Below are 18,487 nucleotides of genomic sequence, written 5' to 3'. Positions count from 1 at the left end.
ACAGGTGCTTGCTCTGACGCTACGGCAAGCCATACAGGAACAAATTTCTGAGGTGATACCAACCACCTACCAGCATCCGCCTGTTTCCACTCCTCTGACCTATGCTGAAGTCGCACGCAGGCAATCAGCAGCAATGCCACTCGGCACGGAACCTGGTCGATCTGCAAATGACTTCTGCGCTGCGCGTGCGCCTGTTCACCCAGACCTCCACCTTTTCGCCGTCCCCTAATCCTTGGCTTATATGCTACTTCTATTGTCTACCTGGCCATGTCGCACATTTCTGTTGTCATGACTTCCGTCCTAATGCTGGTGCAGAAAATCAAGGCTACTTACATCCTGAGCCACTGCACCCGATCTCCCACTCAACGATGAACACCTGCTCACTGACTCGATGGAGCTACGACACGTCAGTCGCCCTCACCACGTCGCCATTCACTTTCCCCTATGGTCTGTTGCCCCCGACCCATTCAAGCTAAAAACTAGCCATCACAGTTCTGGAGGCAAGAACTGTGCTCGTTTCGACAACTTCAAGGCCTCGATTTCTACCTGCGAACGAAATAACTGAATATCGAAGGTGTTTCTGTGTAAGCACTCGTCGATACTGGAGCCGCTGTGTCTGTTCTTAGTGGAGAACTGTGCCACAAGTTAAAAAAGATAACAATTCCGCTTTCCGACATCTCCCTGTGTACCGCAACCGCGCACCACATTCAACCTTCAGTGGCATGCGCAGCTTGCTTTGTCATTCGGGACATTTTGTACGTAGTCAAATTTGTCGTTTTTTCACCATGCTCACACGATGGTATTTTTGGTTGGGACTTTCTTGGCTACTAACCATGCCGTTGTTGACTGTGCGCGTGCCGAACTTGAGTTATTGCTGATGTGTGACGCCTCATCTGACAAGTCACCTTCTTCTCGACTGGTCGTCGCCGCGGACACTGACGTACCTCCTTTGTCTTCTGTTTTTGTGCCACTTTCTTGTGACTATGCTCCCTCCGAAGCCTTCACCTCTCGCAAAATCTTCCTCCTCCCTTTTGCACTTCCTCCAGTCAAAAACTTGTGCAGCGCCATTTATGTCACAAATCTGTTTTCTTCACCAGCCACTTTGTTTCATGGTGAATGTATTGGTCAACTTCACAATATTGATTCCGTATGCTCTACTGAACTGTTTGATGACACTTTAAATCTTCTCATCGACAACATTACTCCTGTTACCACCACCGATTCATCCTCAGAATTCTTCCTTCCGTCAATTGATCCCAAACTCTCGCCTGCTCAGCATACCCAACTCTTGGAGCTCCTCGACCGCTTTCGGATGTCGTTCGATAATAAGCTATCTTCTTTAGGCCGCACATCCGCCATCATTCACAACATTGACACCGGCACCCATGCACCCCTTCGTCAGCGTCCATGCAGGGTTTCTCACGCTGAACGCTCTGTCATTGATGAACAAGTCAACAACATGCTTCATCGTGGCATTATTCAGCCCTCACACAGCCCTTGGGCCTCCCCAGTTGTGCTGGTGAAGAAAAAGGATGGTAGCATCAGATTTTGCTTTGATTATAGGTGCCTTAACAAGATCACATGAAAAGATGTTTGTCTGCTGCCCAGAATTGTTGACGCTCTCAACTGCTTGCAAGGAGCAGAGTTCTTTTCCTGTTTAGACCTTCAATCTGGGTACTGGCAGGTCCCTATGAGTGAAACTGATCATCCCAAGGCTGCGTTTGTAACCCCAGGCAGTCTATATGAGTTTAATGTGATGCCGTTCAGCCTGTGTAATGCACCTGCCACCTTCGAACATCTCATGCACAACGTTCTTAGAGGCCTTAAAGGGCACACGTGTCTTTGCTACCTGGGTGACGTTGTAGTCTTTTCGAAGGACTTTGGCTCCCATCTGACCCGCCTCGCAAGCGTCCTGACTTGCCTTTCAGATGCTGGACTGCAGCTTAATTTGAAAAAGTGCCACTTTGCCGCCTGCCGGCTTACCATCTTAGGCCATGTTGTCAGCAAGGACGATGTCCTTCCCGACCCTGCAAAGCTTCACGCCGTCGTTGAGTTCCACAGGCTGTCTAAGCTGAAAGAACTCCGTGGCTTTTTAGGCCTGTGTTCCCACTTTCGCCAATTCGTGCGTAATTTTGCATCCGTAACAGCCCGCTTAACACAGCCGCTTGCCAACAGCCAAGGCATCTCGGCATGGTCTACCACTTGCGAAGATGCGTTTGCCATGTTATGCCACCTTCTGATATCCCCACCTATTCTACGCCACTTTGACCCTGAAGCTCCTACAGAAATCCACACGGACGCTAGTGGAGTAGGCCACGACGTTATTTTTGCGCAGTGTAAGTCTGGCTTTGAAGAGTACATCGTCTCCTACGCCAACCACACTCTCACCAAAGTGGAAGCGAACTATTCTGTCACTGAACAAGAATGTCTTGCAATTGTTTGGGCAATCGCCAAATTTCGACCTTACTTATATGGCTGTCCATTTTATGGCGGGACTGATCACCACGCCCTATGCTGGTTGTCGTCATTAAAAGACCCATCTGGTCGCCTGGCTCATTGGGCGCTTTGTCTACAGAACTATGACATCCGTGCAGTCTACCGGTCAGGCCGTAAGCATTCGGATGCCGACGCACTTTCGCGCTTACCACTCCCCGTGTGCTCAGTTTGTCTCCAGCTACGATTCTTCGTCTCTTACATTCGACGGCATGCCAGCAGAGCAATGCTAGGATCCTTGGATAGCCTCTCTTCTAGAGAATCTCAGCCGTCACCATGCACCACCGACCACTCGCTTCGGCGCACTGCTCGCCACTTTGCAATCCGCAAAGGGCTCCTGTATCACCGCAACTACCTACCTGATGGCCGTAAATGGTTGCTAGTGATTCCTCGCCATCTATGTTCCGACATCTGTGCCTCTTTTCATGCGGATCCGCAATGCGCCCATGGCGATGTACTAAAGATGTATGCACGCCTACGGTTTCAGTACTACTGGCAAGGAATGTACTGCTTCGTTCGGCATTACGTCCACTCGTGCTCCAAGTGCCAATGCTGCAAGAGCCCACCCCACAAAATAACAGGGCCGCTCCAACCATTACCTTGTCCTTCCCAGCCTTTCGACCGTATTGGCATTGATTTGTATGGCCCTCTACCGTATATACCCCTGATGGCAACCACTGGGTCATCGTTGCCGTGGGCCACCTCACACAATACGCTGAAACTTCAGCACTCCTGGCGAGCATGTGAGGTCGGCTTGTTCATCCTTCGTAACCTCGTTCTTTGACACAGTGCGCCTTGCAAGCTACTGAGTGACCGTGGTCGTTCATTCCTCTCCGAAGCTGTAGAAGCTCTCCTTTGTGAATGCAACATTGTCCACAGAACTACAAGCGGCTATCATCCACAAACCAATGGCATGACTGAACGCTTTAATCGTACTCTCGGCGACATGCTCGCCATGTACGTTTCCGCTGACCACACTAACTGGGGCCACATCCTTCCCTTTATTATGTATGCTTACAATAGCACCACTCAGTCTACCACGGGATTCTCTACCTTCTTCTTTATGGCTGCAAACCTTCCTCCTATATAGACAAGATTTTTTTTGTATCGCCCCGACGCTTCCGAATCTGTGACTCTATCCGAAGACGCCACTTATGCCAAAGAATGTCGTCAGGTTGCATGCTCACTTACCGCGCTAGACCAGTCCAGCCAGAAACATGGTCATGATGCAAGCTTGGTCTTTCCATCGTACTCACCTAGAACTCTAGTATGGCTCCACGTTCCCTCCTTTACTCCCAGCCTTTGTACAAAGTTGAGCTCAAAGTATGACGGCCCTTACCGGATTCTACAACAGACGTCCCCGGTAAACTACGTCATTGAGCCTATTCAGCCATTCAGCCATGAGCCTATTCATCTGCGGACCAACGGCATCGCGGACGCGAAACTGTTCATGTTGACCAACTGAAGCCACACTACAACCCACCACTGCTCCCTGTTCCATAGGTAGCCAGGATGGCTCCTTTTTCGCTGGGGAGTGATTGTACATAGTGACAAATATGGGCGCCAGCAGAAGACGAAGAAGATGGTGGTTGTTGTTGGTGCCCGCGCTCGCTCCACTCGGCCGTTATATAAAATGCCAAGCGCTTCTAGATGCGTACTATCATAAAAAATGTTGAATTATAATGAATGTATCTTTGTATTGAATGTGTCTTCGTTATAACGAATTTTGGCTGTAATATTTTGTGACTTATGTAGCTAACATAATAAAAATATATAATTATTGCTTTCTACTGGTACTAACATATTGGGTAGAAACTTGGAGGTTAACAAAGAAGCTTGATGTTAAGGACCGTGCAACAAGTGACGAAATGAAAAATAGTAGGTATAACGTCAAGAGAAAGGAAGAGAGCGAAGTGTATCAGAGAGCAAACGGGTGTAGCCGATATTCTCGTTTGTTAAGAGAAAAAGAAATGGATTTGGGCTGGATTTGGGCAGGCCATGTAATGTGTAAGGCACATAACCAGCGGTCTATTGAAGTTAAATATAGAATGGGTACCAAAGGAAGGGAAGCACAGTTGAGGACAGCAAAGAATGAGGTGGTGTGTTGAAGTTGGGAAATTTGCAGGCACAAGTTGAAAACAGCTAGTGCAAGATGAGGGGTAATTGGAAATCACAGGGGAAACCTTCATCCCACAGTAGTCTTTAAAATAGGCTGATCATGATGACGTAGTTCACATTAGTGTGCATGGAAATAGGCTTTGAGAGCTCAGTGCCTTGATAACAGAGTTGTTTTTGCCCTTCCAGGTATATGTAACCTCATGGGGTCCTTTGTGAGTGCATATCCCGGAACAGGAAGCTTTTCCAGGTAAGCGTGTTTGCAGAGACAATATCTGCAGTGGCTTGCCTGTAGTGTTGCTGTTTGTAGTGTCACACTTATCTTGGAACTCACTTAAATAGTACCTCATAGATTAATAAAGCTTACACTCGGGGAACTTTTTTTTTTTTTTTATTCGGGCATCATTTGCTTTTTTCTTCGGGCATCATTTAACAGGGCAATGAAGAGGACTGGGGCGCTATAACGTAAACACTAGTCCAAACTTTTCTATTCCAATTCTGCAATCAGCCCTCCGTGGTTGGTCAAAAACTTTTTTCGACCACCCCCACTTCACCTGTCTGTCACGCGACGTCACGAAAACCGCGATAGTTCACCGTCTGATATGACGTGTACACACTGATCAGGCATGATATGACTGAACAAAATAAAAATTGTTATTTCTGATTCGACGCATTTTCGCCATTAGCCCTTGGCTATTGATCAAAAGGTTTCGGGCTGCACCCACTTCACCTGCCTGTCACGCGACGTCACAAAACCGCAAAAACTCACCGCGTCAAAGTGACATGTACACATTAAAGATGCATTAATATGCCGAACAAAACTGAATTTTCTTCTGAATAGCTGTTGGCTGCCCCGTTCATGAAGGAATAAAAGATGGATGCCACCGATCGCTCATGCACTGGCTACTCGCTCCTGCCAGAGAGCATGGGTATATTTGCGTATAATAAAACAGATAAATCAAAAATTTTGTTGTAGTTGGCCTTAAAAATTGAAATCAACAGAAAAAGAAACGCATGCATCAACAACACCGAAGCTGCATGAGGGAGTTGTCACACCCTTCGGAAGAGTGCCATTGAAGAGTGCCATTGAAGTGATGGAAAGACTGTGTTTGTATGCGCAAAATAACGTTTTGGGGGCCAGACTAATACTTCTAGGGGATTTTAACTTGCCTGATGTGAACTGGCAAACATTTGAACACCACTCACCAAGTGCTGATATGCTTTTCGAACTCATGCTTTCATTGAATCTTAGCCAAATCGTAACAGAGCCCACACGTGTTCAAGGAACTACTTCCAACACACTTGATTTAATTTTTTTGAGCCATCATTTTCCTTTAAAGCAAACGCGCCTTGAACTCATTAATGGCATGTCTGATCATAAGATTACTCTATGTGTTGTACCTGCTCAGAATACATTTTCTTCCCAACCACGCATCACTTACCCGGACTTCAGTAGAGCAGACGATACGAGTATTATTGACTACTTATCTAACGAACTTACCGCCTTTGAAGAACTTTCAATACGTTCCACTACAAACATCGAAACGTTGTGGCATGGTTTCAAAAAAATTATGTTTCATTGTATTTCTAAGTATGTACCTTCTAAAGTTAAAAAAACGAGAAAGCACAATCCCTGGATCTCACGTGACATCATTCATGCCAAACGTAAAGTCAAACGTCTGAAAAAATCAATGAAAATAGCACCTAAACCTTCATCTCGAAGTAATCTTACTCTGGCTATCCAAGACATGAAATCTAAAATAAAGACAGCGAAGTCAAACTTTTACACAAACACACTTCAAGGATTTCTAAGAAATTCACCGAGCAAATTCTGGAACTACCTTAATCCTAAGGCATCAAGTGATCCCCAAGTGTCACCCGAAACTAGCAAACAAACCGCTAATTCACTAAATAACTACTTTTCTTCTATCTTCACATCTGACGATGGGAAACTACCCCAAATTGACATCACCGTTAACAGCACACTAAGCCCCCTCACCGTCACGGAGGCCGGAGTACTGAACCTTCTCCTAAACCTGGACACAAAAAAAGGGCCAGGCCCGGATAAAATACCCAACGCTTTCTTGAAACGATACGCAGAATGGATGACGAAGTACCTTTGTATAATATTTAACAAATCATTATCATCATCTGTTCTTCCACAGGACTGGAAATCCGCAAAAGTTGTCCCAATACATAAGTCAGGCTCCAAAGACGACCCGTCCAACTTTCGGCCGATTTCACTTACGAGTACCGTGTGCAAACTTCTAGAACACATCATACTAAAACACATAACCGTTTTCTTAGACCAGGAGAGTATCATATCACCATATCAACATGGCTTTCGCAGAGGCCTTTCTACAGTCACTCAACTACTGGAACTAACCCACGACATATCATTTAATATCGACCAACACAGACAAACAGACCTCATCCTACTCGATTTCTCGAAGGCATTTGATCGGGTATCACACAAAAAGCTCATAAGGAAACTTCAGGCTACATTAGGTACAGGCCCCATAATTGACTGGATTTGCGACTATCTTACTAACCGTACCCAGTTTGTGGAAGTGAATGGACAGATTTCCCAGACAGCCCGGGTAACATCGGGAGTCCCCCAAGGAAGCGTTCTGGCTCCCCTTTTATTTCTAATTTTTATTAATGACCTACCCGCAAAAATCACAGGAAACATTAGGCTATTTGCAGACGACTGCATCCTTTATCGAAATATTAACTCATATGATGACCATATAACATTAAACAACGACTTGAAAGCTGTGTCTAACTGGTGCGCCCATTGGCAGATGACCATCAATACTAAGAAATCTGCTGTTCTTTCAATCACCAGAAAAAAAAAAAATAACTCGAGCTTTATGTATACCGTTAACGACGTGCCACTAATACGAGTTCATGAACACAAGTACCTCGGATTAACGTTAACACATGACTTCAGATGGAACTCCCATATAAATAATGTTACAGCAACTGCAATGAAACGCCTTTTCTTTCTTGGAAGACACCTCCGACTAGCACCACCCGATACAAAACTTCTTGCTTACAAAACTTTCGTCAGGTCAGTCCTTGAGTACGCAAATGTTATCTGGTTTCCACATACTAAACAACTAATTAAAAAACTAGAAGGTGTACAAAGGAAAGCTCTACGGTACATATACAATAAACATAAATTAACAGACTCGCCCACCGAACTACTTAACAAAGCCGGAATCCTAACAGTACAAAACCGAGCTGTACTAGCCCGTTCTAAACTTATGTACCAGCTGTTACACAACAAGCTTAAGATTGATACCTCTAGATACATCTCCAGAAATGAAACACGGCCAACGCGGCATAAGAACACACAAACACTCAATGAGCATTCTTTTCATACCGATTGCTTTAAGAATTCATTCTTTCCTTTAGCGATAAGAGAATGGAATCAACTGAGTGAATCCATTAGTAACAGCTCCTCATTAGATACATTTGCTAATTCAGTGGAAGAACACCTTCTTGCCTTACAGCTCTGACTTACATAGTCAGGTTTGTTACCGATCTTCATAGCCTAACACTTTAATCTATGAGTGTTCCTTTTGTATGATGCATCATACGCATGACTGCATACTGTTTGTCATGTTCATTAGGTACTGTATATCACAGGTGATTTCAGGTGTTTCTTTTTCTTTTTTCGTGTTTGGTTTCTTGTTTCCTCAGATTCTTCCTTGTTATAGTATATTGTACCCAAATATTGCATTTGTGATGAACTGCTTCATTCTTTTGTTTAGTGAAACTAAAACCTTTGCAATAACACACTTATGATTATATAATCTATATATACACTTGTTCGCAAATACTACCATATGTACTTGCCCTTCCTGTTATAATCCCATGAGGGATTGACAGTATGTGAAATAAATAAATAAATAAACAAAGTCTACCTGAGAATTTGCAGGCACTTAGCTCTATGTCGTGCAGTCCATTATCCATACTTGAGAGCGTCTTTTCAAATGGTTCACCATATCTGAACTTAGTACAGTCGAACCCGACTATATCGAACCCGTTTACATCGAATTATTCTATATATCGAACACTTTCTGGACACGATATAGTTACAATGAGTATATATCGCAAAAGTTACGCTTACATCGAACAAAAAGAGCAGCGACACCCGATATATCGAACGTCAAGCGGCGGAAAGTGCCCCCAGAAGTTGGCTTTCCCTCGCGGCGGCGGAGAAAAACCGGCTGCGCGGCTCCATCCAACCGCTCTCCCTACCGTGACCGCGCCCGACCGCGCTGCCTCGGACGAGCCGTCGGCACCCCCCCCTGCAAAAAAAATGATCCTGGCCCGCCCACAGCGCTTGCTCAGACAGCCAATCAGATGCTCTTGCGCCCTCGTCGTGCATGATGGCGAAAGTGCGACTTGTCTCGCTGTTTTTGTGTGCGCCTTGTAGGCCTTCTCCCGCAGTGTTGCCGTGATGAAGCGGTAGAACTTGCCTTTCGTCGTGAAGCTCGCAATCATAAATCGTGTCGAACGCGGTGAGAAGTCTGATGTCCCCGCAGAGCGCAAGATTCCGAGGAGCACTCTCGGCACGATCTTGAAGAATAAGGGCACATTCACACCGGCGACTTGAGAAGGTCGCGCGACCATTTGCAACTCGCAATCAAAAAGCGACCGAAGGCGACTGATGTTCACACCGGCAAGCCCGGCTGAGCGCGACCCGCAAGTCGCAATCCCGGAGATTATCGTTCTCAGCGAGAACTCTCGGAATCTACGCGGAATTTGAACGCGACGCCAGAGGAGGCTGGATGTAGACACACGAAAGATCACTTCCGGTGCGCCGCTGATTGGTTTATCAGTTTTGCGACCACGGTCGCGCGACTGAAAAATCGCGCAGAGAGCGACTGGCCCAAAATGGTCGCTTTTCAAGAAAGGCGACCGTTTGCAACCATTTGCGACTGGTCGCTTTGCGACCAACTTGGTCGCGCGACCACTGTCAGTCGCCGGTGTGAATGAGCCCTAAGGGGGAGATTAGGGCTAAAGCGTCCAAACTCGCGACCCGGTGCCCGTGGCGCCCAACCCGTACGCACGGCCGTGTACGAGTGGTTAATCTGAAATTGCTTCAGCCGTGCCGACTTCCGCGTGCTCGGTGATGACCGTAAATTCTGATGAATGCGACGAAGCCGTTGCCAGTGTTGCCGAAGTTTGGAGCGAACTGTCAGAATTTCCGGAAGCTGTTGACGAATCAAAGGTGGATGAGTTTGTGAGCGCAAATGATGTGTCGCGACCACGGGAGAGCCCGAAAACGAAGACTACATTGCCAACATCGTACCGAGCACAAGTGAAAGTGGGCACAATGAGGAAAGCAACGACGGTCCTTGGCCCACATCCTCCGAAGTGATTGGTGCGCTCGCACTAGTCCGGTGCTTCTGCGCGAATGCGGAAAGTTGCGGCCTCAGCTGCTCCGACTCCTTATGTGGAAAAGTGCGTGCGTCGCAGGCAGCGAAATTGCCTAAGCAGAAGGAAATGCAGGACTATATCGTGCGAAACTAAGCTAATTTAATCAATAAAGTGATTTTATAAATGGTATGTGCTTTTATGACATCCAATTATTTAGCAGGCTTATATCGAATTATGCTCTATGTCGAACTGATAGGCATTTTTTTGCGAGTTCAATATAGCCGGGTTCGACTGTACTACTAATATACTCTCCGCTACTACAGTTGAACCTCAATATAACAAATTTCAATGTAACGAAATTCTCGATGTAACGAAGTATTTAACTTTTCATAGCCTTTTGTCCTTAGAACACCATGTATTTAGAGCCTCAGTATAACGAAGTGTTAGTATGCCATTTCAATATAATGAAATTTCACTGCTGCACAAAGGAATGCCGGCACAATAAATAGAAACTTCCGTAGACGCAGATGGTCAAATGATCGAATTACAAGCGTCTGTTTGCGAACGCACCTATAAAATTGCCGCTGCACAACAAGAGCGACTCCCGAAGTGGAGCCACATCATGTTCCATGTAAAGTATAAGTGTGATAAGATCCCATCGCGCCCCACGCACTGTGTGCTTTAGGTGCAAGTAAAAGTGAACGTGAGAGGAGAAAGATGGTGGCTTCACGAGTTCCGCCTTCTTGTGCAAGCAGAAGAAAAGAAGTGGAGAGGAGCTAGCTTGTGGCAACGCGATCAAGCGCGCGCAAGGGAGCGGGGGATAAGCTGGCATGCATCTCGGCCATGGCTGCGCATGGCTGTAAGGGTGGCTGAGCACATACACAGCCGCACACCCTGCTTTAGAGGTAATCTGCAGCGTATGCAAAGAGTGGGCATGCCGACACGGCATAGCACCATGTAAGCTGTCTTATCGCACATTTAGTATTGATGGTTGCGTAATCTCAAGCTTTGGTGTCCCATTGGAGCAACTAGCATATGGAGCATTCGCTCCCACTGTGGGCACTTTTTTTGATAGTGCCGTTCCAGTATGGGTGTCGCTATCAGCCGCGGAGGCGGAGTGCACGTGAAAGCGTGGCTGGCGTCGCTTAATTCGTACCGCCGAGAAGATATCGTCGACATATGTGGCATGCAACTGTGTCATTCATCGCCGACTCCCAAATTTATCAAAATGAATTGTTTTTTCCTTGAAATTTGCTTTCTTCAATGGCCTGATAATTAGGAAAATTCTGCAGTCCCTTTCCGTGTAAGAAAAATCGATCAGCGACTGTACTTATTTACATAAAAGGTCTAATATCAATAAAACGAAATTTCGATGTAACGAAGCAAATTGCTGATTTCACTGACTTTGTTATACCGAGGTTTAACTGTATATCCGATACATGTTCCTGTATGCCTTGCTGGTTCTACTGCCCCAACTCTACTCTGTCTAATGCGTCTGTAAGGCCTATAAGGCTTCCTTGACTCTGACTACACTGCCACACACTGCCACTTCTGCTGGCGGCCACACTAAAAGTGTTGCGGAACTTCCCTGTACAGCTTCACTGTTAACTCTTTCCCTACCATGGGGAAAATAGGTGTTTCTTGTAGGTTACGCCAAATTAGTTTTCTGAAGGAACGACTCCATTCAATATTTTGTGTAATACATAAACAAAAAGCAGAGTGAATGCACTTTTCATGCATTAAAGTTTTATTAATGAGATTTTTGTCATAAAGAAAGATATAAATTGCCAGAATCAAGGTTGTGGGGTAAAATTGAACAAAGTTTGTAAAAACATGCTTGTATCTACTAAAAAGAAAGATGTAACAAAACTATTGAGAGCTACAAAATGTATTGTTGTCTAATAGACACTATCTCCTAACTAATTATGGTTTTTATTGAATAGATATTTCACTACAAGAATTTATCTGCAAGCACTGCACTTTGGCTTGCCACGCTGCGGCTGCCGATGTTCCGGGCTGGCTTGCATCTTCGTTGCTCTCGGAGTCAAAGTCTGATGAAAAGGCAGCATCCAAAGACTCATTGCTGCTCCGGTCTATCGATAAAATCAGCCGCAGACACAGCGAAATGGCAGATCTGTGATCTTTTGAAGCGCGCTTGCCGCTCCTGGAGGCGGCCATTTTTGCTTTCTACTTTGATGATTGCGAAACTTCAGAGTGCGTTCAAAAATTAACGCCTGGCGGGGAAAAAGTGAACTGCTAAGAAAACAAGAATATAGTTATCCTCCTTTATGTCCTATGGTGCAGCATCCGTGAGTGACACGGAAGGCCTCGAAAGCGGCGTTTCAAAACATCGATATCAGTCGGCCATTTTTGCTTTCTACTTTGACGATCACGAAAACTTCGAAGTGCATTCAAAAATCACCGTCAGATGGGGGGAGGGTGGTACGCTAACTGCTTAGCGAACAAAAATATAGTTCTCATCCTTCATGTCTGATAGCGCAGTGTGTCCATGAGTGGCGGGGAAGGTCTCGAAAGTGGCGTTTCAAACTGTTGTTAGCGGGCTAACCATGCCCAATGGGCAAGCTATGCAAAGAGTTTAGAAATAGACAAAAAGCGGCATTCCCTTCCGTCTAGCAGCAGACAGGGTACTGTCACTCAGACATCTGTTACGGAAACTTTCCATTTTTGCTGTGCTCTTTTGTCAGTTGTTGCTTATCTGCACATTTGCTCAGGTATTGTTTGCACTTGCGCTTTTCAGAACGGCCATAAACAACAACAGTGGCGTTCGTACCCCGATGGGTGGAGTCTTCACAGGTGAGTGTTTGCCAAGCCAAGAATGTTAACCCTTCAGAGGAAGCTTTAGCTCTGGGACAGCTCAGATTTCCTTGTCCAAATACATGCAAAACATTAGGCAACTGCAAAATGGACTGAAGTAGAATTTGTTAAATTTTAGCGACTGATAGTCGTAGAATTTTTATTTGGAGTCCCAATTTTTCACTACAAATTTAGAAATTGTAAGTTTTCTCAAAGGAAAACAAATAAACTATGTATAAAGTCTGCAACTGTTTAACCCTGCAATAAAATCAGATGAACTTGGATCTGTAAACCACCCATTGGTATAGTCTGGTAGGTTGTCTCACTAGTGTGTCAACAAAGTTGGCAGACTGCTGCAGTGCATGAGGGTGTGCATATAGTGACAGTCTGTTGACTGTTTGCATTGTTATAATATGAATGAATACAGTGTTCCCTGTCTTCCTTGTGTGACACCACTTTTTTAAATATTTAGTGTTACTGCCTACTGTCAAGATGCACTGGTTGTGACATAGGCAGTCACCAGATGCATCCTTTACAATAATGCTCTGTGTGACATCAAGCTCCTTACAAAAGCCTGTAGTTGGGCACATTGACACCTGCTCTGGGCTTTGCCCCACTTGTGCAGGTGCCATCGTCATCTTGGCACTGGTGTTCATGGCACCCTACTTCAAGTACATTCCCAAGGCATCCCTGTCAGCCATCATCATCACGGCGGTCATTTTCATGGTCCACTACCAGGATGTGCCAGCCATGTGGCGAACAAACCGTGCGTGTTTTCTCCGACTTCTTTCTGATGGAGTACAGGCAGGCAGGCACTACTACCTACAGATGGTAGTGCGATAGTAAACTTGTTTGATCCCGGAGATGGCTTGATAAAATGTTGGTTGATCTTGGAGACAGTTTAGTCTGTGACTGCGTGGGTCACTTCGGTCCCTTGATGGAGGTTGCCATATCATTCTGATTTGCCGGGCAGTCGTGTATAATTGCCATCCTGCAAAACACATTGCGGGAGAGTTTTATATTATTTAATGAACTATTTTATGAGAACTGAGCTTCACATAGCTTCCAGAATGTGCATTCGTTTAGCATAACATCTTATCTTTAAGAGTACTGACACATATTTAATTGTCCTTATCTTTTGTGTAAAATGAAGGGCTAAGTCTTTAAAGAACGTCCTGTATAATCTGCCATACTACTTGTTTCTGCGAGCCAATTTCGGTGTACAGGAGCTGGATTCATCATGACATTACAATACATTGGCTTGTTTCATTCCTGTGATCACTGTGGCTGCAACATGCGAACGAGGGTCTCAAATCCGGCAACATTGATGCCTTCGGGTTGCATGTGTGGGTTTATTGACCGGTTTCTTTCATCCAAAAAGGTCACGTTCTCGTGACGCCTGTGGCAGAAAAGATGTTCCACATCCACCGTCAAGGTTTGTGAGTGGTGGCGCTGGCTAACACTCCCAGGTTTCTACTAGGAAACGTAAATACCCAAGAAAGTGGATGAGGAACCGGAGCAGCAGTAGCTCAATTAGTAGAGCATCGCACGCGTAATGCAAAGTTTGTGGTATTGTTCCCCACCTGCAGCAAGTTTTTTCATCCACTTTCATTTCCATTAATTTATTGTTTCTTTATTTCATTTATTAAACGCAAGTAATTACCCTGTGCTGTCCTTGGTGTCAGTGTTTGTTGGCTTCTTATGATATGACCAATAAAAACTGGGCCCCTCAGTTAACCCCTTTCTTCTCGAGAGCTGCCAGAAGTAATACACGCAGTGTGCACGTGATGGAACAGCTGGAGTGTGAAATTAAATTCTGCCAAGTGTAATGTTGTTCACTTCACTAACAAGAGGGTACTGCTTGTCACAAATTACTTTCTACAGACTGAAAAGTTGATTGAGGTAAGCAATGATAAGAACTTAGGTGTAGTTCTTAAAAATAATCTTTCTTCAAATGACCATATAGGGAGTGTGGTGACTAAGCCTAGTCGTATGTTAAATTTTCTAAACTGTTATTTCTGGAGAGCTCCCCATAAGGTAAAGGAAACACTTTATTTGACAAACGTTCGCATGATCTCGGAGTATGGTTGCTCTGCCTGGGACCCAGAAACAAATACATCCATTAATCAACTGGAACTAATACAAAAATGCGCAGCCCGTTTGTTACTGCCAACTGTGATTTCACTCTTAGCTCATCACAAATACGAGTTAATTTTGGATGGCCACTACTCGGGAATCGATGTAAATATTTACGACTTAAGCTTTTCTTCAATATTTGCACAGGCAAGACTGATTTGTGTAGGGACATGTACAAGAAGAACCCAAGTTACATATCACCCAGAACAGATCGTCCTCAAAAAGTACAAGAGTATGAATGCCGTATCAGCCTACATAAGCATTCCTTCTTTTCCAAGGCTGTACATGACTGGAGTAAACTGCCACATGAAATTGTCACAACAATGCCATCTGTTTTGAAAATTTGTTTTCACGACATTTATATGTTTAGTACAAAAGCTTGTTTTGCTATAGATAAAATAAGAGATTGACCTTTTCTGTTCTTGGCTTACAATATTAACCACAAATATAATGTTGCCTTAATCACTGTATTTTATATTATTGTGTTGTATTATGTATTACATCTATTTCTCTTGTGTTTCATGATAACCATAGGTGTAATGTATTAATTACTGTATTTTTAATATTGTTTTTTACTATGTATTAGATGTATTCTTTTATACTATCAACCATTTGTATTTGTACATATATATAATATTCTTCCCCCCTCCTCTAATGCCCAACATTGGATGCTGTAGATATGTAAGTAAATAAATAAATGCACCACTCCTTAATTTTTTTATGAAGCACACTGCCATATACAGCCTAACTGCTACACAACGTCAGCAGACCTTGCTCTGTGTCATGTCATCATGATGATGTCAATGACACCAGGCCCATCTATCTGAGACAATTTTAGTATTGCATTAACATGTTCTATAGCAGGTTCTCAACTGTAGTACTTGCTAACTACGATCCCTTTAGTATGTGCAAGATGCATGTGGTTGAGTTTTTATAGTGTCGAAGGTATGTTCCAGTACTCCTTTAAACCTGCTTTTCGATACATGAGCCCTTTTTTTAAACCAATGAAAAGCATAAGATTTTGTTCACATTATGTTTGCAATTACAATAGAACCCCCAGAACATCGCAAAATCGGGGGATGCACAACCACGGTTACACTGTATTCTGTATGCATCCTTTGTAGCCTGGTTCAGAACTGGAGAAGTGATTAGTCTATGCATAGGCCACCATACTTTTCAAAGTGGTTATAGAATTGTTCAAAAAATATTAACTAGTGTAATGTAGCAATTGCTTCTGCCCGATTCTGTGCCACTTTTATCACCCATCGTTCACAACCGGCTGATCCTGTTGATAACGTGGGCAGAGTGCCACTCTGACCACTGACAAAGTGCGACAAAGAATGGCATTGGAATAAAATTGTTACGTTATCCCGTCCATGAAATATCAAACCCTGGACTGCACGGAGGACACCTTACACAGTGATGAAAGGCTGTTTGAGATTGACAACAATGGACATTAAGTGTAAATAAGCTTCCATTCTGTGAAGATAAACTTTACAGGTTTAACTTAATTTGTGATTGTTACAATCAGACGCATGCTACATTTTTTTGTTATAAAATCTGGCAATATAGATTTAGGTGCACATTGTTCTTGCTGTGAACGACAAAACCTTATAAATTTAGGCAACTACTTGAAATGAAGCAGTGGTGCATTCAGATGTATTTTATGTGTTTGCTTTTAACTCTGTCTGCCAGATAGCTTTACCAGTTTTGTCAATACCATCAAAATTGAATGAATGGAAGATGACTGTATTTGAATGTAACATAAATCAAAATGTTTCTCACTGATACTGCCATGCATCAAATACATGCTTATGAGTTACAATTAGGGGTATGTGAATATTCAAAAGTTTCAAATAACGAATCGAATGGTGTCCTATTCGACTCAGTCTTTGGATTGAATAGTCACTATTCATAAATCCGAATATTTCTCGAATAACTTTCAAATATTTCAATACATCAACTGCACCCAAGTAAACATAATTTTGGAGCAAAATTACAGTAAATTTTCACCCCCGCAGGCTTAGTATAGACTTAAAATGTGAGAAATTGTGTAGTGGAGCAGGTTACGTCTATTAGGTAGCCATACTTTCCAGGCTGTAAAGCGATCATTCGCACTTTCTGAAGAACCCTTTGCATGTGAAGAAATTACTTATTCACTCCTGATGTTCTGTTTGTGCTGTTAATAAATGCTCCATAACGTACTATGTAATGAAAGAAACTTGCTAACATTAAGAATACCGGGATGTAAGCATTGTTCTATATTAATTGGGATAAGGACTATCCATTATTCGGAAACTATTCGAAAACTATTTGATATTCGATTCGCTCTTAGCACTATTCTATTTGTATTCAATTCGGCCTCAAAAATCACTGTTCTCACACTCCTAGCTATAGCTAATATTGGATGTAACAAAGTTACTTTGATGTCAGATGCATGTTTGTTTTATTGATGTTTGACAGTAATTGACTGCAGTTTATAAGTGGCTTCGTGGAATAGTTCTTATGTGCTGCCATTCTATAACAAAATATTAAAAGCACAAAATGTTTTTTTTCTCTAGCCAGGATGACAACAAATGCTAAAAAAAATTCAAGAAAGTGTGTACAAAGATGTCCACAGAAACAAATCTTTATTGACTTGTTCAGCTGTATGGAAACAAATAATTTATACTATATTATGTGCAATATCTGTTTCAGGTGTGGACTTGCTTCCCTTTGCAGCAACTTTCATCGTGTCATTTGTCCTTGGTTTGGAGGTGAGTGCGTTATGCTCACAAAGACATTGTGCAATGACTGTGTGCCGCAGCTCTGTCCCATCACAGTTTTCAAAGAACTTGAGCAATGCAGTTAATGCTACACAGAACTTTTTCTTGAGTTGGCATTGAGTGCTAACAGTTGAGAACGAATTCACCTAATTCTGTTTGATATCATGAAGACATTTCAATGGGTGTCACCTGTTGAAGAATCCTGATTTGGCGTTCAGATGTTGCCTGTTGATCAACTTGATTGAAGACTAACAGCACACACTTATAAATTCGTGCTGAAGCCTCTGACATTGTGTATGCAGTGTTCTTCTTCGTAACTGCATTTTGGCTGTGGTCTCTTGTAAGTGAACAGTCTGCTAGTTAATGTCAATGTAAAATTTAGGCATATGCAAATATGTTAGCTAACTTAAAAATCATATGGCCCTAATGATGACTTTTGTACAGTGCTTTTGATTTTGCAGTTGGTCATGTTATTCTTTACATTTTTATTCTATAGCTTAATATTCCCTTGCAGATTTTTATGTTCAAAGCATATAAATTTGTCACGCATATTGATAGATTTATAATTTTTCTTGTGTACTTGCAGTCAAGACTGTCAGGATGTTCAAATGAATAAAAGAAATTAAAAACCATGCCCAACTACTGTGTCTACCCTTTTTAACTTCCAGTATGGCATCATTGTCGGTGTTGTCATCTCCCTTGTTCTGCTGATGTACGAGCATGCCAGGCCACAAATAAAGATCACCAGGAAACAGGTACGTAGTGGAGCT

General features: G+C 43.4%; 1 protein-coding gene across 11 annotated transcripts in view; it reads left to right on the top strand.

Annotated features, from left to right (window-relative positions):
• Positions 1-18,487, top strand: part of LOC142589514 (sodium-independent sulfate anion transporter-like) — a 562,847-nt gene that overhangs the window by 466,323 nt on the left and 78,037 nt on the right. For all 11 annotated transcript variants that reach the window (XR_012829867.1, XR_012829865.1, XR_012829863.1 and 8 more), the window contains exons 11-15: positions 4,798-4,858; positions 12,761-12,816; positions 13,442-13,582; positions 17,650-17,708; positions 18,386-18,472. Coding sequence is in view for 3 of the 11 variants with exons in the window: in XM_075700919.1 (XP_075557034.1) it covers positions 4,798-4,858; positions 12,761-12,816; positions 13,442-13,582; positions 17,650-17,708; positions 18,386-18,472 (404 nt within the window). In the remaining 8 variants the exon portion in view is untranslated. The remainder of the gene's footprint in view (positions 1-4,797; positions 4,859-12,760; positions 12,817-13,441; positions 13,583-17,649; positions 17,709-18,385; positions 18,473-18,487) is intronic.

Source organism: Dermacentor variabilis, chromosome 8, assembly GCF_050947875.1.
Source record: "Dermacentor variabilis isolate Ectoservices chromosome 8, ASM5094787v1, whole genome shotgun sequence".
NCBI lineage: Eukaryota > Metazoa > Arthropoda > Arachnida > Ixodida > Ixodidae > Dermacentor > Dermacentor variabilis.
Note: the sequence above shows the minus strand (reverse complement) of the source record. Positions and strands in the feature narration are given on the sequence as shown.